The sequence below is a fragment of the Syngnathus leptorhynchus genome, chromosome 21 (assembly GCF_054491065.1).
Source record: "Syngnathus leptorhynchus isolate UIUO chromosome 21, UIUO_Slep, whole genome shotgun sequence".
In the NCBI taxonomy this organism is placed as follows: domain Eukaryota; kingdom Metazoa; phylum Chordata; class Actinopteri; order Syngnathiformes; family Syngnathidae; genus Syngnathus; species Syngnathus leptorhynchus.
The window spans coordinates 6383040-6404240 of record NC_141215.1 but is presented as its reverse complement, the minus strand read 5'-3'; the positions used below and the strand labels follow the sequence as shown (position 1 = coordinate 6404240).

General features: G+C 51.3%; 6 protein-coding genes across 13 annotated transcripts in view; 3 read left to right on the top strand and 3 right to left on the bottom strand.

Moving 5' to 3' along the window:
* Window positions 1-6752, bottom strand: part of ppp1r12a (protein phosphatase 1, regulatory subunit 12A) — a 36110-nt gene extending 29358 nt beyond the window's left edge. For all 4 annotated transcript variants that reach the window (XM_085901807.1, XM_085901806.1, XM_085901808.1 and 1 more), the window contains exons 1-3: window positions 6718-6752; window positions 6041-6185; window positions 130-198 (exon numbers count right to left, since the gene is read on the bottom strand). The gene's annotated coding sequence lies outside the window, so the exon portion shown is untranslated. The remainder of the gene's footprint in view (window positions 1-129; window positions 199-6040; window positions 6186-6717) is intronic.
* On the top strand, window positions 1741-2972 carry myf6 (myogenic factor 6). Of its 2 annotated transcripts, XM_085902246.1 has the most exons (3): window positions 1741-2295; window positions 2627-2711; window positions 2768-2972. In XM_085902246.1, exons 1-3 carry the CDS (start codon window positions 1741-1743, stop codon window positions 2863-2865), a joined length of 738 nt encoding a protein of 245 aa, XP_085758372.1. In that variant the 3' UTR covers window positions 2866-2972. The 2 variants fall into 2 exon arrangements, with proteins under 2 accessions (XP_085758372.1, XP_085758371.1); XM_085902245.1 differs by having other exon boundaries at window positions 2627-2972.
* myf5 (myogenic factor 5) lies at window positions 4408-5684 on the top strand. The gene is made up of 3 exons (XM_085901810.1): window positions 4408-4827; window positions 5271-5337; window positions 5408-5684. Exons 1-3 carry the CDS (start codon window positions 4408-4410, stop codon window positions 5581-5583), a joined length of 663 nt encoding a protein of 220 aa, XP_085757936.1. The 3' UTR covers window positions 5584-5684.
* A 435-nt stretch (window positions 6753-7187) lies between the features above and the next one.
* On the bottom strand, window positions 7188-9565 carry lin7a (lin-7 homolog A (C. elegans)). The gene is made up of 6 exons (XM_085902454.1): window positions 9465-9565; window positions 8687-8805; window positions 8548-8619; window positions 8274-8483; window positions 7979-8200; window positions 7188-7856 (listed from the first exon to the last, which is right to left on the bottom strand). The coding sequence occupies exons 1-5, from the start codon at window positions 9502-9504 to the stop codon at window positions 7979-7981; spliced, it is 663 nt and encodes a 220-aa protein (XP_085758580.1). The 5' UTR covers window positions 9505-9565; the 3' UTR covers window positions 7188-7856.
* A 1411-nt stretch (window positions 9566-10976) lies between these two features.
* acss3 (acyl-CoA synthetase short chain family member 3) lies at window positions 10977-15630 on the top strand. Of its 2 annotated transcripts, XM_085901650.1 has the most exons (16): window positions 10977-11419; window positions 11796-11940; window positions 12095-12283; window positions 12425-12559; window positions 12624-12764; window positions 12846-12926; window positions 12986-13233; window positions 13295-13398; window positions 13862-13957; window positions 14027-14090; window positions 14188-14269; window positions 14362-14484; window positions 14553-14652; window positions 14736-14911; window positions 14983-15100; window positions 15412-15630. In XM_085901650.1, exons 1-15 carry the CDS (start codon window positions 11142-11144, stop codon window positions 15052-15054), a joined length of 2034 nt encoding a protein of 677 aa, XP_085757776.1. In that variant the 5' UTR covers window positions 10977-11141; the 3' UTR covers window positions 15055-15100; window positions 15412-15630. The 2 variants fall into 2 exon arrangements, with proteins under 2 accessions (XP_085757776.1, XP_085757775.1); XM_085901649.1 differs by lacking the exon at window positions 15412-15630 and having other exon boundaries at window positions 14983-15392.
* Window positions 15631-15798: 168 nt separating this feature from the next.
* Window positions 15799-21201, bottom strand: part of ppfia2 (PTPRF interacting protein alpha 2) — a 23714-nt gene continuing 18311 nt past the window's right edge. For 2 of the 3 annotated variants that reach the window (XR_015063059.1, XR_015063060.1), the window contains exons 23-31: window positions 21121-21150; window positions 20927-21057; window positions 20670-20854; window positions 20506-20596; window positions 19269-19350; window positions 18998-19198; window positions 18465-18625; window positions 18265-18297; window positions 18089-18195 (exon numbers count right to left, since the gene is read on the bottom strand). Coding sequence is in view for 1 of the 3 variants with exons in the window: in XM_085901648.1 (XP_085757774.1) it covers window positions 16763-16821; window positions 17235-17391; window positions 17468-17536; window positions 17611-17786; window positions 17852-17949; window positions 18020-18195; window positions 18265-18297; window positions 18465-18527; window positions 18998-19198; window positions 19269-19350; window positions 20506-20596; window positions 20670-20854; window positions 20927-21057; window positions 21121-21150 (1551 nt within the window). In the remaining 2 variants the exon portion in view is untranslated. Of the gene's footprint in view, window positions 16395-16731; window positions 16822-17234; window positions 17392-17467; window positions 17537-17610; window positions 17787-17851; window positions 17950-18019; window positions 18196-18264; window positions 18298-18464; window positions 18626-18997; window positions 19199-19268; window positions 19351-20505; window positions 20597-20669; window positions 20855-20926; window positions 21058-21120; window positions 21151-21201 lie in introns of those variants that run through there. The other variant, XM_085901648.1, reaches the window with a different exon arrangement.

The window sequence follows — 21201 nt, the reverse complement described above, 5'->3', positions numbered from 1 at the left end:
GAGGTTTAGCCAGCTTGCACTTGGAGACTTGATCAAGACAGGTTGTATCTTTTTGAACATCACGCCTAGACATTTTTTGTTTTTTTTACCACAAATTCAATCCGGTGAGAGTCAAGTGGCAGGACTTACATGTCCGTCCAGCCGTGTTGAGGTCCCGGTGCACATCCGGACTGACGAAGAGACAAATAAAGGAGATTTCTATGGGAAAGAAAGCCATATGTCAGCAAAGATCTTCATTCTGTGTTATAAACATGTCTTTTTTATTGTTGCTTAAAAGTTGCTATCTTTATTGAGATGAGCTCACTTTACCCGTGGCCCCTCTTAACATCATGAGTCCCCCCCACACCCCCACACCCTCTTCGATCTATTTCCCAGGTGTGTCCGAGCCCGCCTGGAGATGGGCGTCCTGTCGGGAAGGGAAAGCGGACGGGGGGCGAGGGGGGTTGTCCCAAAGTTCACGTTCATTAACAAGTCTGCTGCTGAGTGTCCATGTCAGCACTGCCACTAAGTGGCTCCCAATTGGAGGCAACACACACACACAAAACAAAACAATTTCGTTTTTACTATTATTTAGTTCTCCTATGGTAATGAATGACGATGTCAATTGCATGAATTTATTTGGCTATCAGATAATACAATTTGCATCGTTAGTTACGTTTAACTTCAAAGCAAAAAGAAGACGTAGAAGAAGAAGCAGTCCATCCATGACGAGAAGTATTTGTAGCGTTAGAATTGTGATGTTTGACGACTTTTTGGGGGGGCCGTGGGACAGATTTACGCTCGAAGAGGCCTGCTTGACTTTGCGCCCGGGATATGTCATGATTCTCCCTGACAGCTGAAGCTTCGGCACCCCCTCAATCCCCCCCTGACGCGAATGCTGAATTTACGGCACAGTAGCTCGCTGGCGAGAAGATGCGATCGGGGGGCCGTGGGAGGGAGGCCGAGGAAACAATACATTTATGTTAAAAAATGCATTTCAAGCATAATATTCAGAAATTGCGTCTCTTTTGTGAGGTGGCCTGGAGCTAACGTTAGCACCAAACTGGTCAACATTTTACAAAAACACAATGTTTTGTTCCATTTTACTCAAATGAAAAATGAATTAATACACTTTAATGGACTAATTTTGAAAAAAAAATCATCAAATATTACATGACTGGTGATAACATAATTTCAAGTTAAACTTATGAAAACGTATTTTATGCATTTTGAATTTTAGCGTCATTCAGCATCTCTCCTCAATGTCACAAAATGGCTGTCACAATACAAGCGTGACTCCTTTTACACGCCAGATGCTTTTTGTCCACCGTGCTAAAAAGCGTACAATTGGCATTCATAGCCAAGTCAAGTTTGTGTTGGTGAGAGGTGCAACAGTCCATCTTTGTTTTGTTTACAAGGCAAGAAACAGCACAGCCAGCTAGCAGCTAATGCAAGTTAGCACTATGACATCACACAAGGTCAGGCAGTAAAACTATGATTATTTTTTTTTTTTTGTTCACGCTCGACTCGGATTAGATTCGATCCGAATTAAACTGGCACGGCTGTTGTTTGATAGCGGGGAGTTTAGCGAAAATATTCCGTGTTTGCCGCACCTGTTGTGAAACGTGAGGTGACATTAAGTATGGCGTGTGTGTATTCGCCACACAGTGTTTGGAAAAAAAAAAAAAAAAGATGGCCGCAGGGTCGAGTTTCACCTTCTATATATAAGCCTGGCGGTTGCCGAGTGTCGCAGCTATTTAAATGCCACGGCAGCGGCGCTGGAGCAAGCACACGCCGCGTCGCCGCAACATGATGGACCTTTTCGAGACCAACGCGTACCTCTTCAGCGATTTGCGCTACTTGGACGAGAGCGAACATGGGGCGCTGCAGCACCTGGACATGGCGGGCGTGTCGCCGCTGTACCGCGCCGCCGCCGAGGACGAGGACAGCCCGCCCTCGCCCGGCCGGGACCGGACGGCGTCCGAGACGGGCGAGGACAGCGGCGGCGAGGAGCATGTGCTGGCGCCGCCCGGCCTGCGCGCCCACTGCGAGGGCCGCTGCCTGATGTGGGCCTGCAAGGTGTGCAAGAGGAAGTCGGCGCCCATCGACCGCCGCAAGGCCGCCACGCTGCGGGAGCGCCGGCGCCTCAAGAAGATCAACGAGGCTTTCGACGCGCTCAAGAAGAAGACGGTGGCCAACCCCAACCAGAGGCTACCCAAGGTGGAGATCTTGCGCAGCGCCATCAACTACATCGAGAGGCTACAGGAGGTCCTGCACGGCCTGGACGAGCAGGACCGCTCCGCTGAACGAGACGCTGTAAGGGCTAACGTGCTAACCGCATGATGGCTTATGCGTTTCTCTGCCTGCTTCATAATGAAGTGGAAAGAAGAAAAAAGTAACCTCAAATGAGAAGTTGGGAAAAGACAAAAGCGCCACGACTTAAAGCTGAAGGTCCAATTGAGAGAGGCAGTAGTCCAACATGAATAGCCAGCCGGCTAACAATCTGCTTTACACAAGCAATGAGATAAGAATGCGGCCGAGAGATCAAGAAAGTCCAACACCGTGTTTGTGTTTGCGTTGCGATCGTGCGTGCGTGGCGCCAACATTACGTTGGTTCCACGATTGACATATCAGGTTGCATCTCCAGGCGATCACTTCGGCAACCCATTGGAAAAAATCCTGCCAGACCTGGACCGACCGTTCCGGCGCCGGATCGGCGAACCCGAGGGAAGGTAAAGAGCGGATAAGGTTTTCCGCCACGACTACTTCTCACAGTTTTTATTTCCAGGGTCCGGCGAGTCGTCGGCGTCCTGCAGCCTGCTGCGTCTGTCCTCCATCGTGGACAGCATCAGCAGCGGTGGCAAGGCCGCCGCTTCGAAAAAATAATTTCCCAGAGTTCCCTATCCCGGTGTACATATTTTCTAAGTGTCAGAATTCAGATGTATTTATTTTATAATGGAGTGAGGACAAACCAAGGAAGCCGCTGTACTCATTTATACATACAAATAAATGGCTTCATCCTGAAAAAATGGCTGTTTGGTGTGTGAGCCGTTTTGAGCAGCGAGCAGACACAAGAAACCTGATAGCGCCAACAGTGATGTGATTTTTTTATGGTGCTCCGCACCTCCTCCCCCCCCGACCGGACCTCGACTTCACCCACTTTGCTCACCCGCTCATGACTTTTTTAAATAAAAAATTAGTGACATCAAAATCGAACTTACCATACAAAGTAAACTTCATTAAAAAAAAATAACTTTTAGAAATGCATTTTAAGTTTTTCTTTTTCAACTTTGACCGTCTCAAAAATCTTTCAAAAACATGTTTTATTATTATTTTTAAAAATATAATATGTGCAATAATATGAACAAATCTTAGCGATGTGACCCCTGACCTTTGACACCAACAACGCGCGCGCATTAAGCCCGCTGCCTTGTCGTCAACGCACATGCGCACTGGCCCCGCTCGAAACTCGGTCACTTTTTGGTCTCATTAAGCTTCGCCCCTCTCTCGTTCCCAAGCCGCGCCGCACGCTCGATCGCCGCCGCCGCCGATGTGTTCGTCAGCTGTGCGGGAGCGATTCGGGGGAGTCGCTGTGTTTTTTTAGGTGCGCGCAGTTCCCAGAGAGGCGAGACAAACGCTTTGACACATTGTGCGAGATACCGCAATGTTGCCGTGTGACTGTCAACAGGGCAAGAACACGATGGCCACTTTCTCGCTCTCTCCCGCCAATCTGACACATTTGTGCATAAAAAAAACACAGTTACAGTTTTAAAGTAAATTCGAGAAAAAAGATTTTTTTTTTTTCCCAAATTGCTGGATTTTAACATCTGCAATTTTGAAATCCAAGTGCTTTGCTATAGGAAATGGGGCCCAACACAAACGGCGTTTGGAAGTGCCGCTCGCCATTTGGGCTGCGTGGAAGAGGAAGGAGTGTGGACGGCCGGCCGGCGGGCCGGCGTGAGGAAGGTGGCGCTAACACCTCGGCCCGTTTGCTTGAAATGTGACGCCTCTGCGTCGCAGCTGCAACGTGCCGCGCTCTCAAGCGGCACCCGCGTACCGGTGACAAAATGATTCTTCATCCGGGAAAGTCCATTTTTGCCCGTCTCTCTACGGCGACAGGCCGCGAGCGCTTAACTGGCCTGCGCATGGGCAACGTGTGACATTTTGGATTCCTCCAAAGTGCAATTAGTGGCCGAGCAAGCTTGTTGAGGAGCAGGGGCAGGCTCGCGAGTGGGGAAAGATCAGCGAGGGCAGATGTGGGAATGTCAGCAGGCAGGATAGGGCAGGGCAGGGCACGGGAGGGGCGGGGCCAATGGGCCACGGTAATTAGATCTGGCCAATGTGGGCCCTGGGGCATAAAAGGGGGGCCCGTGGGCAGCGGAGCCCTCACATCCCTCAGAGGAGGCCTGCGCTCCCCAAAGCTCGGACATGGACATCTTCTCCCCGTCACAGCTGTACTATGGCGCCGCGTCGCCGGACGCCCTCCAGCTGGCCGAGGACGACTCTGATGAGGATGAGCACGTGCGGGCGCCCGGCGCGCCGCCGCACCAGCCGGGCCACTGCTTGCAGTGGGCCTGCAAGGCCTGCAAGCGCAAGTCCAGCTTCGTGGACCGCCGCCGCGCCGCCACCATGCGAGAGCGCCGGCGGCTGAAGAAAGTCAACCACGCCTTCGAGGCCCTGCGCCGCTGCACCTCGGCCAACCCCAGCCAGCGCCTGCCCAAGGTGGAGATCCTGCGCAATGCCATCCACTACATCGAGAGCCTGCAGGAGCTCCTGCGCGAGCAGGTGGACCACTACTACAGCGGCTCCGAACCCGCCAGCCCCTTGTCCAGCTGCTCCGACGGGACGGTGAGAACCCCGCGCACCACCGCGTGGAGCGCGTTGGACGTCTTTTGAGTTTCACGTTTTCACCATAAGCCGCCTTACCGCGGTCGGGGAAAAATGGTTATTTTTCCATTCGTCTGGCCCGCGCATCTCCATGATCTCAAACTTCCGCTTCTTCGATAACAATCTTCCTTCAAGAAAGGTTTTGGGGTTTCTCGACATTTACGACGAGCTCGAGTGGCGCGCCTTTGCCGGGACGGGCACAGATTTACAAGGCGAACGTGTCGTCTAGCACAAGCCGCTGCGGCTCAATCGATTGGCCACGCTGGGGAAGGGGAGGAAGGAACCCTCGCTGCCCCGCGTTGGGCTTCAAGGCGCCCCCCCCCTACCAGCCCAGGATTTATTAGGCTCTCCATAATCTTAGGAAGGGCAGAAATTTTACGTATTCTGCTTTTTCTTTCTTCCAGCCGGACAGCAGCAGTCCAGTGTGGCAGCAGCTCAACTACGGCAGCACTTATCCCTACGTCAAGAACGGTGAGAGCCCCTCCGCATCCCCTCGGCACACCTTTCCGCTTGATGAATAACAACAACAATCTCCCTGCAGAGAGTTTGTCGGACAAGATGGCGGGCGCGTCCAGCCTGCAGTGCCTGTCCAGCATTGTGGACCGACTGTCCACGCCCCATCTGGGTCGCCGACCCACCCAGGCCGTCCCGCCCCACACCAACACGAGCGACTCGCAGCCGTGTACGCCGGGTAGCCCCGTCTACCACGTCCTGTGAGGAGCCCGCCGCGGCGGTTTAGCAGGACAGTACATGACAAAATTGTAAATATAACATTTAAATGCTCATTTATTGCCACACTCATTAAATATTTGCTTTTGTACCCGAGAACCTGGTGTTGTTGGTGTCAAAATCAAACAAATTGACAAATTTTAGCATCCCTGTGTGTTTGAAGAGGTGTTAAAACAGGAATTTGGGGGGTGACAGACCGATTGTACTTATTTGTTCTTTCCACCCAAATGTGAGTCATCATCAACACCCTTGATGATTCCATCAACACATTCACAGCAGAGAGCAAATGGCCTTTAATAGCAGGCATTGTCGGATAGGGAGGGAGGAGAAGTGAGATGGAGGGGAAGGGGAAGGGGGTCTTTGTGTGAAAGGCATCACAACTTGAAAAACACTAGATAACATTTGTCTGCTCAAAAACACGCACGCCGACGTGCCTTGGACTTACCGATGGCACGGACTGGCAACGGCGGGCATTCCAGGCGGCGGATTGAGTTCCACTGACCTCACGAACTTTGTGCGCAACATTAAATGTCAGCCATGACATTTTTCCATGAGACACGTCATGCTCGGGAATGGCTCCAATGTCAGGCCTGTGTTGAACAAACCAGGATTAGTATGAATATGAAACAAGTTTGGATTCAACATCTTTTTCTTATTATTTTTTTTAAAACAACTCACCTAGTTGGATCGAGTATTAATCAAAAACCTACTGACTGTAGTATCGCGGTCAGCCACTAGGTGAACGTGTTTCCATCCCATCATTCTTTCTACCGATTTCCGTCACTTGGCTCATCAAATAAAAAACATCAATTCAAATATGGTTTTACTTTACTTTAAAATATGTTTTACTGTTAGCTAGAAGTTTTTTTCCCCATCGTGGAATGGTGTTAACGCACTTGACTCGCTCAATTAAAACCAATGAGAAATACCCGGATGTGAGCTTAGCCACACGACGTCGTTTTTATGTCTGTTTAACTTTGCCAAGTTTAATTAACTTTGCCGAGTCAAATTACCATAAAAGTAATGTAGTGCTGTCGGTGTTTTGATATAGACGCAGTTAACATCGCAAGTGAGCCACATTCTTCGTATAAAAGGACGATTAATGTGAGTAATTGACATTACCTGTCGCGGGCTCCTCGACATCCGGTGATGGAAAGGAAGTTAGCTTGGTTTGCAACTGCTAATGTGTATGTGTGCGAGTTTGCTGCCCTCTTGTGGCAAGGGGTGTAAGGTAGATTTTGTGTAATGAAGTGAAAACAAGAGCGCTGTGTTCACTGTACACAAGCACATAGATTTATTTATACAAATATAGCAATTGCATATCAACAACGTCATATGTTTTATTTGTTTAAATGAGTTCAAGATAGAAAACAATGCAATGTGACCCCCCCCCCAAAAAAAATTATTATGTTTATTATTGTTATCATATGACTTGTACAAATCTGGCAGTGTGTCACGTGTTGCACTTGAAACAAAGTAACCATTGATGAATATTACAAAATGTGAGAATAAAGTATAGATTCTTATGGTTTTTTTTGGGGTCAATTGGGATGGTCAGAAGACACAATAGTAGGTCAAGAAAAAAAACATACTCACACAAAATGAATTGTTTAAACAAGGAACACTGGATTATTGTATCCAAGGAAAAACATTCCACATTTTTACCAGCCATGATTGTCATAATATCAACATCATCTGCACAATGTAAAGATCTTCCATATATGTCAATACACAAAGGGAACAATAAAACTCTCTTCATAAATATAACTATGACAAATAAAGATCAATCTCGTGTGACATTCGCCTCGTCGAAGAGAATTATTGCACAATAACAAAGTTGTTTTAAAATGAAAAACATTGGAGAGAAAAAACATTTCCATCTTTGCTCTTATTTGAGATACATATTTATCGATGAGTAATAATTCCATAATCCAAATCATTTCATTGACACTTGCTTGGCTGTTTATTGCTAACGCTACAAAACCTTTGCTACCATTAAAAACATTTTTGCCTCACAAACAACATTCGTACACAAGCACCGTGAGGCGTGACGGAGAAATGGGTCAGTTGAAAGAAACACAACAAGGAGAAGACAAAAGGTCTTTTTCTTTCCCCAACACTTTTGTTTTTCAGCTCAGGAACAAACGCCGGGATTGACGGGACAGTCCTCCTCACTCCGAGAACTCGGGATCGGTCGGCACCTCCGAGAGATCGGGCGGACGTGGCACGGACCTACTTACTTTGTCTTCTTCTGGAACAACCTGCCGAACGGACCGTGAGAAGAACACGCTGAGAGCAGTTGTCTGGCAGGTCATCAAGCAACAATGAAAAATAGAAGTCTAAAATGGCCGCTTTAAACCAAAATGGCCATGAAGCGCCTCACCTACGACGTGTGATTCTGCTGAGCGGACATGTTGTGCTGCTGCTGCTGCTGCTGCTGCATGAGCAACTGCTGCTGCTGGCGGCGTCGGGCGGTGCGCAGCTTCTCGAAGCGCGCTTCCATCTCCTCCAAGACTTTGGGCGTGTAGCGCACCACCAGCTTGACGTTGTCTTTGGCCGCCTTCAGCAGCTCCACCGCCTTCTCGTGGTGCTCGCCCTCCACGCTCTGCGCACAACCAAAAATGAGAGGAACCGAGCAGAAATATTTCTCCATCTTTTCCCGCACCAGTGGAACTCACCACGCCGTTGACGGACAGAAGCTGGTCGCCTCTCTTGAGGCCGCCGTGGCGCTCGGCCACCCCGCCGGGAATGACGCGCGAGATGTAGATGGGCGAGTTCTGCTCCTTACCGCCCATCACGTTGAAGCCCAAGCCTTCCTCCGTCTTGGGAAGCTCCACCACCCGCGGGTGCGAGTGGCCCTCGCTGGCGGCGAAGGCGGCGACCGTGGCCTGCGTGCGGAAGAAACGCTGACGACCCGTCCGACACACCGTCGAAAGGGGCGGGACTTCTTACCTTGGCCGTGGCTCTGGCCTGGTACTCCGGGCAGCCGTTGACGGTGATGGTTTCGTGCATGTACTGGTACACCTGTGGAGAAGAGAGTCAGTCAGGCCGGCGCAACGAGCCCGCTTCATTCACCACACGGGTTGCTGACTTCGCGGATGGCCGTGCAGAACTCGCTCTGGAGGACCTTCTTCAGCGACTGCAGCTTGTAACCTGGAACGTCGCCCGACTCCTGCAGCTTCTCCAGCAGCTCGATGGCCCTGGCCACATCTGTGGGTAGAAAGAGAGACTCTGAGCTTTATGTGTTTCCCGACAACATTGAGAAACAAGGCGATTTAGGCATGATGAATTACTAAGAACATTTCCAAAACTTTTTCTAGCCTCCTTCAACGTTCCATCCCATTTTCAGGAGTTGTTTTCTTAAACATGTTCAAACCTGGAGGAAAACATTCCTGACGTGGGACCAACTACTTCCACGTGACTGTCGAGTTGCAAAATGAGAATCATAAATGTATTTATAGTCTACGCCTGTTTTGCGCGGAGCAGCCGCCGTATCTGCTTTCCGCCAACGGCAGATTTCAGGGAGCCCTTTTGAAAAGAATGCAAGCAAATCCATGGAACTCAAGAACACATTGCAAAACGCAACATTAAGAAATATAAGACACGCGAGCACGCCTTGCTAGCACGCGTGCGCGAGCAGGTTACATAAGACGAAGAATAATAACAACAACCCTAGCACATAATAACAACCCGTCGCGTGAGAGCACGCGAACGCCCCATCGTGCGTGCCAGCACGTGAACGCCACATTAGGATGGCGCGTCAAAATCACGACGTTAACGCAGGAAATCTTTCAACGTGGTTATCAATAGGATGAAAAATGACATTTGCCAAAGGTGGGCGTCGTGTAGTGCGGGAAGAAGATCCTTACCTCGATCCAGAGTGAGCGGCTGTTGGAGCACCGTCGCCATAGCTGGATGACCGAAAAGGTTGAGCGCTGGAGGCGAGCGAGCGAGCGAGCGAGCGCCGGATAGATAGATAGATGGATGAATGGATGCACGCTGCACCAGCTCACCAAAAAAAAAAAAAGAACGAGGGAGGGAGGGAGGGAGCGAAGTAGCGAGAGAGCGAGAGCGCAAGAGATAATAAAAGAGGACAATAGAAATCTAAAGTTGTAACACTACTCCTTCCATAACACTCAATGACTTCATCAAAATAAATATTATTGAAGTGCATTTGCATTCACTTGTTTGGACGTGTGATTAAAACGTGACATGGTGACAATAATGAGCATTATTGATTAGCAGTGAAGGACGTCAACGATTGCTCCACATGCACGACTCCATCACATGCAGGTCGCCGACCTCACGTGCAAAAGCTTAACTCGGAGCTAATCCATCCTCCCATCATCTATCCGTCCATCATCCATCCTCCCATCCGGGGAGGTTGACGCTCATCAACTTAAGCTCTCAGGAATTAATCCACATGTTGATGTCTTTACACACAGCAAAAAGCACTCACGTGCTTTCTGGACCAAAGCATTCATCTCTGCATTTTTGGGAGTCTTTGAGAGAAAAGGGGAAACGTTCGAAATTCAGCAAGTTGCTTGTCATTTGCAAAGAGACCAAGGAGAAGTTTACCAAGTCTGCAAACGCCTGAAAGATTCCTGACTAAATTCCTGGTGATGTCACTTGTTGCTAGGCAGACATTATAGCAGCTCCATTGGAAAGATCGTTCATCAAGAGAACGTCAGCATGGAAAGTAAAACATTTATTCCTACACCATTTCGCAATTAAAACACCACCAAATGCTTCCAGATGAATACTTATTCAATCACAAGCAGAGAAAAAGATTTTTTTCCGAAACAGACAGCTCCCTCTGGCGGACAAAATGTGTAAAACAGGAGGTAAACAACCCTCAGGCCTCGCTCGCTTCCAGTTTCGCATAGCATGGTGTGGAATATTAATTACATTTCCACCATATGTGGATATGCATGTTATTAGTTTGAAGGGCTCAGAAGGGAAAGCATGGTGTGTGTGTATGTGTGTGTGTTGTGTGTGTGTGTGGGGGGGGGCGCAGTCTGGATTAGTCTGGAGCTCTTGACATCATTCTGCAAGGATGATCCATCAAATTGGATTTTTGGAATCGAATGTGATGTTTACCGCACATCATTTAGCTACGATGTAGTCGGGCAGAGATTTCTTAGGTCGTACCACTAGAGGGAGCCCATGTAACCACTGTAAATAAAAAAGTACATTTAAAATGTATTTTTGTTGAGTTATTTTTTAGAAATGAGAATTAAACATTTTAAAAACATTTATTATGAATGATATCTGCTTTGTATCGGGGAATTTTATCCCCCCCCCCACCCCTCCTCAGGAATGAGTGCACTTTTAAGGCGTCTCGTTAAATCATGACGTAAGTGTTTTTATGAAAAGGAGGCGTGGTTAGAATCCAGTTCGAAGTTCAGGCTCTTAAGGATGCAAGTTGGAGGAGTTGTCAAGTCAGGTATCCTCCGACCTTACCTAAAGCCTGCCTGCGTGCGTGCATGTGAGTGAGTGAGTAAGTGAGCGTAGTTGAGCAAAAGTTTTCCAAAGTAGCAGCAAATATGCACGGGCAAATCTCGAAAGTATGCACAAGGAGCAGAAGCCTTGGGACTCGCCTGTGGGGCGTTTGGGTTCGAGGGAAAACTGCAACTGTGAAACGCGGCTGCGCGGGCCAGGCACACGTGGTGGACTCAGCGGCAGCAGCGGAGCGCTACGCCCGAGCCTTCGCGACGGCCCGGGACCGGCCGGAGCAGTACTGGGCCGAAGTGGCTCAGGACATCAGCTGGTTCGAACCGTGGAGCAAAACATTGCACGTGGAGGACTCTGTGTTCCCCAACTGGTAAGGAAAATAACGACGCTGGGAAATGGAACGTGAATGCACCACCAACACATAACAATAACACGTCTGTTACCCCTAAACTATCTTTTTTGATTGTTCAAGTTCATAAAATAAACACAAGTAACAATACACTTAAAAAAATGTTCGAACTTTGTTTTGTATGCTGCTGACTTCAATTAAATTCATTTATCATGATCTGTTCATTTTTTTAATGAAACTATTTTATTGGAGGTTGATGCCAGTTAATGCTTTTGTACAATATGCAAAAAAAAAAAAAAAACCACACAGAATATATATATATATATATATATTTTTTTAGAAACAGTCCTTGTTAGATGTGCTCGATATAGTTGAATGTTCTTTTTTGGTTTATGAGGTTTGTGGGAGGCAAGCTAAACATGTGTTACAACGCTGTGGATCGTCACGTGGAAGACGGACGCGGCGAGCAGGCGGCCATCATCTACGACAGCCCCGTGACCGCCACCAAGCGGATCATCACCTATCGGGAACTGCGGGAACAGGTTAGGCTCAATCCGCCGCAATCAAAGGACAGCCCAATGATGACGTCATCAAGCGTGCGAAGGTCCCGATCAGATCAGATTGCCAACATGGATGCTAAAACCTGATTGGACAGAAAAAAAAGAGAGGAGAAGTGTTACCATTTTTTGGCTCCAGGTGTCACGTCTGGCCGGCGTCCTGGTGAAGAACGGGGTCGGCAAAGGCGACCTGGTGGTCATCTACATGCCCATGGTGCCCCAGGCCATGATGGCCATGTTGGCTTGCGCCCGCATCGGCGCGCCGCACAGCCTCATCTTTGGCGGCTTTGCCTCCAAAGAGCTGTCGGTGCGCATCGATCACGCCCAGGTGAGAAACGGGCTCCGACGGCTTTTGCATGCAAACTTCCTCAGTCAACAAGATGTCAGAAAAACAAACAAACCCAGAGGAAGCCTCCTGGACATCATTTGCAAACTGTTGACTTTTTGCGTCATGTCGAAAACCCCGCAGCCCAAAATGATCGTTACCGCCTCGTTCGGGATCGAGCCGGGCCGGCGGGTGGCCTACGTGCCCCTGGTGGAAAAGGCCTTGGAACTCAGCGCTCACAAGCCCTCCAAAGTTCTCATCTACTCAAGGGACAACACGGTGGGTGGGTCCCAAGTACCGGAATGTTCTTGGATTTGCGAGTGTGACTTTGATGTCCCGATAGGAGAAAGTGTCCATGAGGGGGGGCTCGGCCCTGGACTGGGACGAGGAGATGGCGGCCGCCAGGCCCCACGACTGCGTCCCCGTCCCCTCGGACCACCCGCTCTACATCCTCTACACTTCCGGCACCACGGGGACGCCCAAGGTCGACCGACTCAAAGAAGCCATAGAAAATGCTCTTGAAAAGATGGCGAGGCAAATTTGCAATCTCTTTTTCTCCTGCCAGGGTGTGGTGAGGGACACGGGCGGCTGCGCCGTGATGCTCAAGTGGACCATGTCCAACATTTACGGACTTCGGCCCGGAGAAGTAAGTGAACGTGTTAGCTTGTGTTGAGCGTGGCGGCTAACTAGCGGCGGCGGCGGCAGGTTTGGTGGGCGGCGTCGGACCTGGGTTGGGTGGTGGGCCACTCGTACATCTGCTACGCCCCCCTCCTGCACGGAAACAGCAGCATCCTCTACGAAGGCAAGCCCGTGGGAACCCCGGACGCCGGCGCCTTCTTCCGCGTCTTGTCCGAACACGGCGCCGCCGCCATGTTCACCGCGCCCACCGCCATCCGCGCCATCCGCCAGCGGGACCCCCACGCCCAAAGCGCGGCGGCGTACCCACTGTCCAGGTATTGGGCGGGATCTCCGCTGTGCCGGACGCCGCGCTTGACTCTGCGTCTGTCCTCCCAGGCTGCGCGCCGTCTTCTTGGCGGGGGAGCGCTGCGACGTGGAGACGCTGGAGTGGGCCAAGAAGAGTTTCGGGGCTCCCGTGCTGGATCACTGGTGGCAAACGGGTACAAAAACGCACAAGGACAGTCAGCACAAGCATTTTTTGACACACGGCGCTTGACTTATTGGAGTCATCGTATATATTTCGAAATGAATTTTGCCGCCGTCCCTAATATTGCGACCCCACCCCAGAGCATTGTTATCTGGATGGCATCATTTTGCCACTTGCTGCTTCGCCGTGTTAAAGGCTGATATTAATCCTCGTGCTATTTTGGGAGGTGGGCGTCGATGTCATCGGTGTTGCCGGGCAACACACGTGCGTTTTCCAGCTGTTGGCAGAGCTTTGACGTGCAAATGGCGTGCGGATGACCATCTTCATTGTGTCGGGCCCTTCATTAAAAACGCTGGGCCGGCCGGCTCCACACCCGCCCACGCTTGTTAAATGTCAATTGCGACGGGAAAAAGACGCAAAGAGGACAAAATGAGAGCAGGACATAAAGAGCAAGATGGTTTTTGTTCTCCTTTCAGAGACGGGCTCTCCCATCACGTCCACGTGCATCGGCCTGGGCAACTCACTGACGCCCCCTGCGGGCCAAGCGGGCAAACCCGTGCCAGGCTACGACGGTACCGCTCGAACGTCGCCCTGAAAAGAAATCAATCAGTTGATCGTAAACATTGCCTTGACTTTTGCAGTGACCGTAATTGACGACCACATGCGACAGGTGAAGCCCGGAACTCTGGGAAACATCGTGGTGAAGTAAGCGTCTTCTTCATCATCATCATCATGTGAATGAATGACAGCATTTGTCACAATTGGACCAGTGAGTAATAGATTACTTGTGGACTGTGTGTAGATTACCTCTGCCGCCCGGCGCAATGTCGTCCCTGTGGCAGAACTCGGAACTTTTCAAGCAGACCTACTTCACTAAATTCCCAGTATGAAGCGCTGCCAGGGCGCCCTCTGGCGGACAAAATCTGCAAGACTGCTATTACCAGCAATGAAAATGCAGCTCTTTTTATCTTCCCAGGGCTACTACGACACCATGGACGCCGGCTTCGTGGACAAGGAGGGCTTCCTATACGTCATATCACGCTCTGATGATGTCATCAACGTGGCTGGACACAGGCTATCAGCAGGAGCTTTGGAGGAGGTACAGAAATGCCGGGATCTGGATTTGTCCACCATATTGGACGTGGCTGATTTTTGGTTTTTTTGCAGTCGGTTTTGCAGCACCCGGCGGTGGCCGACTGCGCCGTTGTGGGCTTGGAGGACCCTCTGAAGGGCCACATACCCCTTGCCTTGTGCGTGCTCAAAAATGGTGAGGGGGGGCGGGCACACAAAATGAAAGTAAGTCACCAAAACACAGCAATGTGTTTGAATAAGTCTTGTTTGCGCCCCCAGGAGTGAAGCAGTGCCACGAGGAGGTAGCGAGCGAGACGGTGAAGCTGGTACGAGATACGGTGGGACCCGTGGCCGCCTTCCGGAAGGTCGTTTTTGTCCGCGGGCTTCCCAAGACGCGTTCCGGAAAGATCCCGCGCTCCACGTTGGAAAATCTGGTCAACGGGAAGCCGTACAAAGTTGGTCCAACATCAACTTCTTTCGGACTATTGGGGGTTACCATGACAACCATTTAAATTCCTGTGCGCAGATCACGCCCACTATCGAGGACCCTGAAGTGTTCAAGGAGATTGAGAAAACTCTGAAGGCCCACGCAGCCTGAACTCACCGCGGGCCAACAAGTCACAAGGGCCATTCACTTCGGTTCAGTTGAGTAGTTCAAATGGCAGCCGTGAAGATGAAAATAATAAAATGCTGCAAGTCAAAAAAAAAAAAAAAAAAAACAAGTTACAAAAGTAGAAAAGTAAAAATCAAGTTCAAAATAAATCTATTAGTTCATAAAGTAAAAGGTTTCAATTAAAAACTAGCTACAGCGACAACAATAACATTTAATTATTCAAATTCAAATATGCAAGTTCAAGTCCAAATAAAAAAAAGGCTAACTACGATGGTTTACACTTTTCACATCATTGGTTTTTTTTTGTCTTACCGTCTCTTGTGGCGTGTTGGGGCTCCCAAGAAAATGACGTCTGCCGATCGTGACGTGACTTCCAAGTTCCTCCGTCAATTCAACCACCTTGCACTTCTGAATGTGTATCTTCAAGAATGAAATCATTTTTCAATAGTTTTTGCTTTTAATATCTTTTTTTTTTTTTTTTTTGCTCACCACTTGAAGGTTTTCCACCAACGTACGTACATACGTACGTACATACAAGAAGTCAAAAATAAATCAAAACGTATTCACACAAAATGGAACCGTGATGACGTCTGCGTTCGTGCAAATTGTAAGACTTCCAAAACAAACATTTGAGTCCATGAGAAGTTCAGAGATGGAAAACGTCGAGTCACACCAAGCGTTTCTGGCTGTTTTTTTTGTTTTAACACACACACACACACACACACACACACACACACACACACACACACACACACACACACACACACACACACACACAATGAGCTGAGGCTGCCTTCCCCGCTGAGTTACTTCGGGTTGCTCGTGTGCTTTGTTAGTCCTCCGGCCGCTAGAAGGCGGTGATGGCATCCTCCGAGGAGTTTGCCTTCCCCCAAATTAAAAAAAAAAAAAAATTTGAAAGTTTGCCAGGGTCCGAGAGCAGCATATATTATTCATCTATGGTCCACTAACTTCCTATTTGCTCAATAATCTTTTTCTTTTTTTACACATATATATATATTTATATATATTAAAAAAATGTCCTATTTATATGAATTTACATAACCAACTTGAAATACACAGTACGCTTTAGGGAAATGTCGACCAGCCCGCTGCGAGAGAGTTTAGCACCGAAGGCGGCGGCTGGCTGGCGTCCACATTTGACAAATAAGAGGGGGGGAGGGAGATTTGTTGGGGGCGTGAGGCGGAGAGACGAGGGGCTTCTTGGCAGTGCGCGGTTATCCCGATGGCGTAGCCCCCCGACCTTGGCCCCTCCCCGCACGGGAAGAGTGTGTGGGCCTCTCCGGCGGCTTTGCTCAGAACTGGACCTAGAAAGAAGGAAAAAAGCAGGTTGTGAGGGAGGGGACAACATGGGGGTGCCGAGGCCCACGGCGGCTGTTTACCGCCTCGACATGCCATTGGAAAAAATCAGAGAGAAGCCAACAAGTAATAAGAAACATCCCCAAAAATTGTTGGCGCTCCCAGACTGGTAGAAAAATGTCAAGCAAGCGACATGGAAAGATATGTCGAATATATGCTATATTCTTTGGAGTATTTTTGTGCATCCCAAAATGGCGTCGAGCAAAGATGCGCCAAGCCTCCAGAGGAAGAAAAAAAAAAGGAAGCGGCAATCGGTCGGTCGGTGTCGTTCTGTGTGTTACATACAGCGGTACACGTTAAGGCTCCGTCTGTCTCCTCAGCACGAGTAGGTTCTCACCGTGGAGCTGTCCAGGCGCTGAACCGTCGAGGCGCCCACTGTGGGGAAAGGACAGCAGGGGGCGACAAAGAGACGTGATCAGCGGGGGGGCTCGCGCAAGCAAAGAGGACACTTGAAAGCACGGCTGGCCAAACGCGGCTCGTCGCTTGCCTTACTTTGGTCCGCCTAGCGACAGCTGCGTAAAAAGTACTTCAACGGGCAAAGAGGTTGTTTGCTCTTTGGGGCTAGGGGATTGGGGGGGGGGGGGGGCAGCCACCACGACACTCACGGCCCAATTTGATCAGGGGGCGGGACACGTAAGGGGGGGGGGGCATAGCTGACCTTAGAACCAATCCAAATACACGTCGTCGCAGCCGTCGTCGGGCACCTCGTAAAGGACTGCAGAGCGGCAAAGTCAAGTTTGGCCAATATTATACGACAATACGACGAGCAGCGACGGGCGGCGGCTTACCGTCGGGCGGGAGCCTGCGCGAATGGCCCGACGTGGTGGTCAGACGGAAGCCGGCCGGCAGCGTCTCGGCCGAGCCGGGCATCATGCTGATGCCGTGCACGTCCCGCGGCGGGAACTGCCGCCGCCACGACGCCCCTCGGAAGTCCTTGTCGTCGCACTGCGACACCAGAAATGGAGGTCAAAGTGCAATCCCGTGCGTTTTTTTTTTTTTTTTGTCCGGCGCCCGCTCTCACCTCGTCCAGCCTCCGGTCGGTGCCCAGCGCCAGCAGGTTATTGTACTCGCGCTCCAGAATCTGACGGGCCTGAAGACGGGCGAGAACGGGAAGAAACACGTCGCGTGGGTTCTTCTTCCGAATCCGTCGACTTGTGGACCCACCTGAGTGTTTTGCATGGGGATCTGGAGGAGCAGGGCCAGGCTGCTGTAGTCAAAGTTGTCGTCCAGGGCGACCAGCGCTCCGTGCACGCCGCTCTCGTGCAGGATGGCGGCGTAGTCGCGCAGGCCGATACTCTGCACCCAGCGTACCACTCGCTCGTTGCTCCACACCAGCACGTCTGGAGGACAAACGCGGCTTCTTTACTCGGCTCCTTGGCCTCGGCTTTGCCTTTGTGAGCGTCACCTCGCATTTCGTGCTGGCTCGTCTCCCGCCGCCGCTCCAGCTCCTTCCTGTCGTAGTTGAGCTTCTTCAGACACATGATGCCGTATTGTAAACTTGTTCTGGGATCACAGCAAAAAAGATGGGGGCGACGTCAAGTAGCGCAAAAGAGCTCGGCCCGTGTCGGCTTACCTGTGGAAGCTGTCCACCATTTTGAGATGCACCCTCAGGTCCTTCTTGGTGAGGTGGTCCAGCATGCGCGCATCCACCAGGCACTCCATGAAGTAGCTGCGGTACTGAGGTAGTCCGAGACTGGGCAGCCACTCGTTGCCGATCCACTCGTGGTTCATGTCGCCGTAAGCCAGCGTCTGGACGGCAAAGATGGGAATCTCAACGTGGTTCGTATTGGACTCAAGGTGCGTGTTTGTTCCCCTTACTTGTGCCCAGCTCCCCTCTTCGGACTGGGATTTCTGGGGGAAAACAAATCGAAAATTCATCTTTCATGCGCTGGACTGGCTCAAACCTCAAGAGCAGCACGCCAGAGTTCACGTGGCGCGAGAAAAAGGCGGGCCGGCGGGCGGGCGGGCGGGCAGGCAGGCGGCGTTGGTTAAGGCGGGGCAGGAGGTGGGGGACTGACCGTTTTGGAAGGAGCCGCCATGGTCTCCATCTCCTCGTGGGTCACCCATACGTTGCCTGACGGCTACAAGGGCGGCGCCCCGGAGACGGAGGGGCGGGGTGCGGTGGTAGTAGATGTCCAGCAGGAGGCGCAAGCAGCGTTAAAGAAGAAGAGCAGCACCACTGTAAGCCAACAGTGTTAAAGCATCACAGTCAAGACCACCAACGGCCCCACGTTGAAGGGAAGGGAGGGGGGGGGGGGGGGAGGAGGAGGAGGGGGCACAGGACAAAACACAGCACACACGCGTTAGCATGCACGCTAAAGCTAATTGCCACAGGGGACACTTTCCAGACCCAGCTGCATGAGGTGTCCGCTAGCTGGAGGCTAACATACAATGTGAAACACCATAGACAGACTCATGGAATTAGCATCAATTTTGCAGCAAACCTTTGAAGATGGGTGAACCGCGGTTTGGCGGGAGGACACTGTTGTCATGACAACACAGACTACACAAGAAAAAAACAGACCACCTGGTCCTTATTTTACAAACTCACGGTTCTGGAGGTAGGGGGCGCCGACGGGCTGGTGAGCGAGACCATCTCCTGGATGGCCAGCCGGAGTTTGAGTCTGTGCAGGGGGTTGCTGATGCCGATCTCACGCTGGATCTCCGTGTCGGACAGCGCCGACATGATGGCTCCGCTCTTCACGTTGGCGCGGCAGGCCGCCACGTACCACGCCGGCATCCCCAGCCACAGCTGGAAACGCAACAGTTTGGACTCGATGGCGTCGGGAAGCGACGAGGCGTCAAGCGGCGCGGGCGCTCACCTCCAGCCAGGCGACCACGGTGGGTCCGTCCCACTGCGCGAAAGGCAAGCCCTTCCTCCTGGCCTCCTCCAGAAGCTCGTGTCTACATGCGCACAGGAGACACATGAAGGCATCACTCGGACGTAGCATATTTTTTCACGACTCTTTATTTCCCAAAGCGTTTATCGTCCGTGTTCGCCCACGCGAAGGCCGTGGCGTCTTATTACCCGCTCGACATTTCTCGCCAGCTGAGTGGACTTTGCATGTGTAAGCATAATCCCGCCCACATGCAAAGAGCAAATCTCAGATTTGGCACGCACGCACACACAAAAACAAATCAGGTGGTATCTCGCGAAATGAAAGCGTCTCTGGCATGGAAGGTCCTAACAAAAACATATCAAATGGACACGGCACAGCATGGAAATCCGTTTTCCAAAGGCAAGGCAAGCGCTTTTGGGTCTTCTTCCGTCCAGCACATGAGGCCAGCTCATGTTTGCATGTTCAGCTCGATTGGAACGAGGCGTGACGACTGAACATAGCTGGGGAGAGGCAACGGTTATGAGAGAAATCATAACGGAAAGAAAAAAAAACCAACAACACAAATAAAGACGCAGAATTGAAGAGGGTGGCATTCCAGGAGTGAAAATCTGATCCAGCTGTCAAATCGACTGTAAGAAGGAAGAAGGGAGGGGGCGGGGCTAAGACAGGACAGGATGTGTGACGGTGGAGATCAGCGCCGCGTCCTGGCCACTTACCCGCTTTGTTAGAGGCCAAGGGAGGAGAGAGAAAAAAGTACACACCAGTTAGTCCACATTTTCACCATCCGCCGCACAAAAACAAACAAACAAACAAACAAACAAACAATCAATCAATCAAACAAACAATCAAACAAACAGACGTCCGCTCGGCATCTCGTGCGGTGGCGGGAAGTCAAACAAGCCGCATAGAAAGGACGTGGAAGAATTGCTCCAGCGGCTTTCCACACAACCACAAAAAAAGGACGAGAGCACGGCCATGGACCAAGATGCTGAAACGGGAAGGAGAGCGGCAGGCAGCTGGTTGGCATGCATTGGTGCGAGGGAAGATGCAAAAAGATCGCGGCTCGGGCGCCCTCCGTCCCGAAGAAGAAGAAGTAGGGGAGGGGGGGGGGGGGGGCGAGGAAGGGCATTCTTTGTTAGGCAACCAACCAAACAAACACAGAGATCCATTGAGACAAGACAAGTCTTGTAGCGAAGCTGACGGGAACCGAGCGGCTTACTTCTTTCTCAGGCGGCGGTCCTTCTCGGCCTGCGTGCCCAGCTTGCTCAGCCCCGCCTCCTGGCCCGCCGCGTCGGCGTCCATGGCGGTGGCTGCGGACCAATGGGATGGCAGTTAGGCGCCGCGGCCATGACGCGCCGCAGCTCGCTCGGCCGGCCGGCTGACCTTGCGGATCCAGCATGACGTGGCGGTGCGCCATGTGCGCCATGTGCCCCATGCGGCCCTTCTCCTTCTTGCCGAAGAGACGGCCGATGGACGACTTGATGCCTTTCTTCTTGGGCTGCTTGTGCAGCGAGTCCTGGCTGCTGGCCACGCTGCTCGTGGTGCCTTCCGCTTCCAGGGAGGACAACCTGGGGAGCCGTCACCGCCGTAAGCGGACTTGAGTCAGGTGTTCGGCGCTCCGCCGATTTCGGCGAACCTACCCTCTGGCGTCGTTGTGCGAGCACGCCGGCAGGGTGTGCGTCATCCGGACGGTGCGCGGCGTGGCGGGCGGCGAGGTCTCGCACTTGATGGTGGCCTTGTCCTCGCGCCCGTCTTCTTCCACCGCGGCGATCTGACAGACAATCCGTCACGTGGATCCAGAGCAAAGGCCAGCGAGCCGATGAGCTGTGCGTACCTTTCGCCGATGCTTCCGCAAGTCGCTGGGCTGTCGGGACACAGTCGATGACAAGATTGAACGTCTGGAAATGCTTTGGGA

Excerpts from the sequence above, each read along its gene's own strand:
- myf6 (XM_085902245.1), top strand. The coding sequence starts at position 1,741 with ATGCCACGGCAGCGGCGCTGGAGCAAGCACACGCCGCGTCGCCGCAAC. Across the intron at positions 2,296-2,626 it reads GCTCCGCTGAACGAGACGCT|GCGATCACTTCGGCAACCCA; the intron begins GTAAGGGCTAAC and ends TTGCATCTCCAG.
- myf5 (XM_085901810.1), top strand. The coding sequence starts at position 4,408 with ATGGACATCTTCTCCCCGTCACAGCTGTACTATGGCGCCGCGTCGCCG. Across the intron at positions 4,828-5,270 it reads CCAGCTGCTCCGACGGGACG|CCGGACAGCAGCAGTCCAGT; the intron begins GTGAGAACCCCG and ends TCTTTCTTCCAG. Across the intron at positions 5,338-5,407 it reads TTATCCCTACGTCAAGAACG|AGAGTTTGTCGGACAAGATG; the intron begins GTGAGAGCCCCT and ends ATCTCCCTGCAG.
- lin7a (XM_085902454.1), bottom strand. The coding sequence starts at position 9,504 with ATGGCGACGGTGCTCCAACAGCCGCTCACTCTGGATCGAG. Across the intron at positions 8,806-9,464 it reads GCCGCTCACTCTGGATCGAG|ATGTGGCCAGGGCCATCGAG; the intron begins GTAAGGATCTTC and ends TTCTACCCACAG. Across the intron at positions 8,201-8,273 it reads TTCTGTCCGTCAACGGCGTG|AGCGTGGAGGGCGAGCACCA; the intron begins GTGAGTTCCACT and ends GGTTGTGCGCAG.
- acss3 (XM_085901650.1), top strand. The coding sequence starts at position 11,142 with ATGCACGGGCAAATCTCGAAAGTATGCACAAGGAGCAGAAGCCTTGGG. Across the intron at positions 12,765-12,845 it reads GCACCACGGGGACGCCCAAG|GGTGTGGTGAGGGACACGGG; the intron begins GTCGACCGACTC and ends TTCTCCTGCCAG. Across the intron at positions 13,958-14,026 it reads ACCCGTGCCAGGCTACGACG|TGACCGTAATTGACGACCAC; the intron begins GTACCGCTCGAA and ends TGACTTTTGCAG.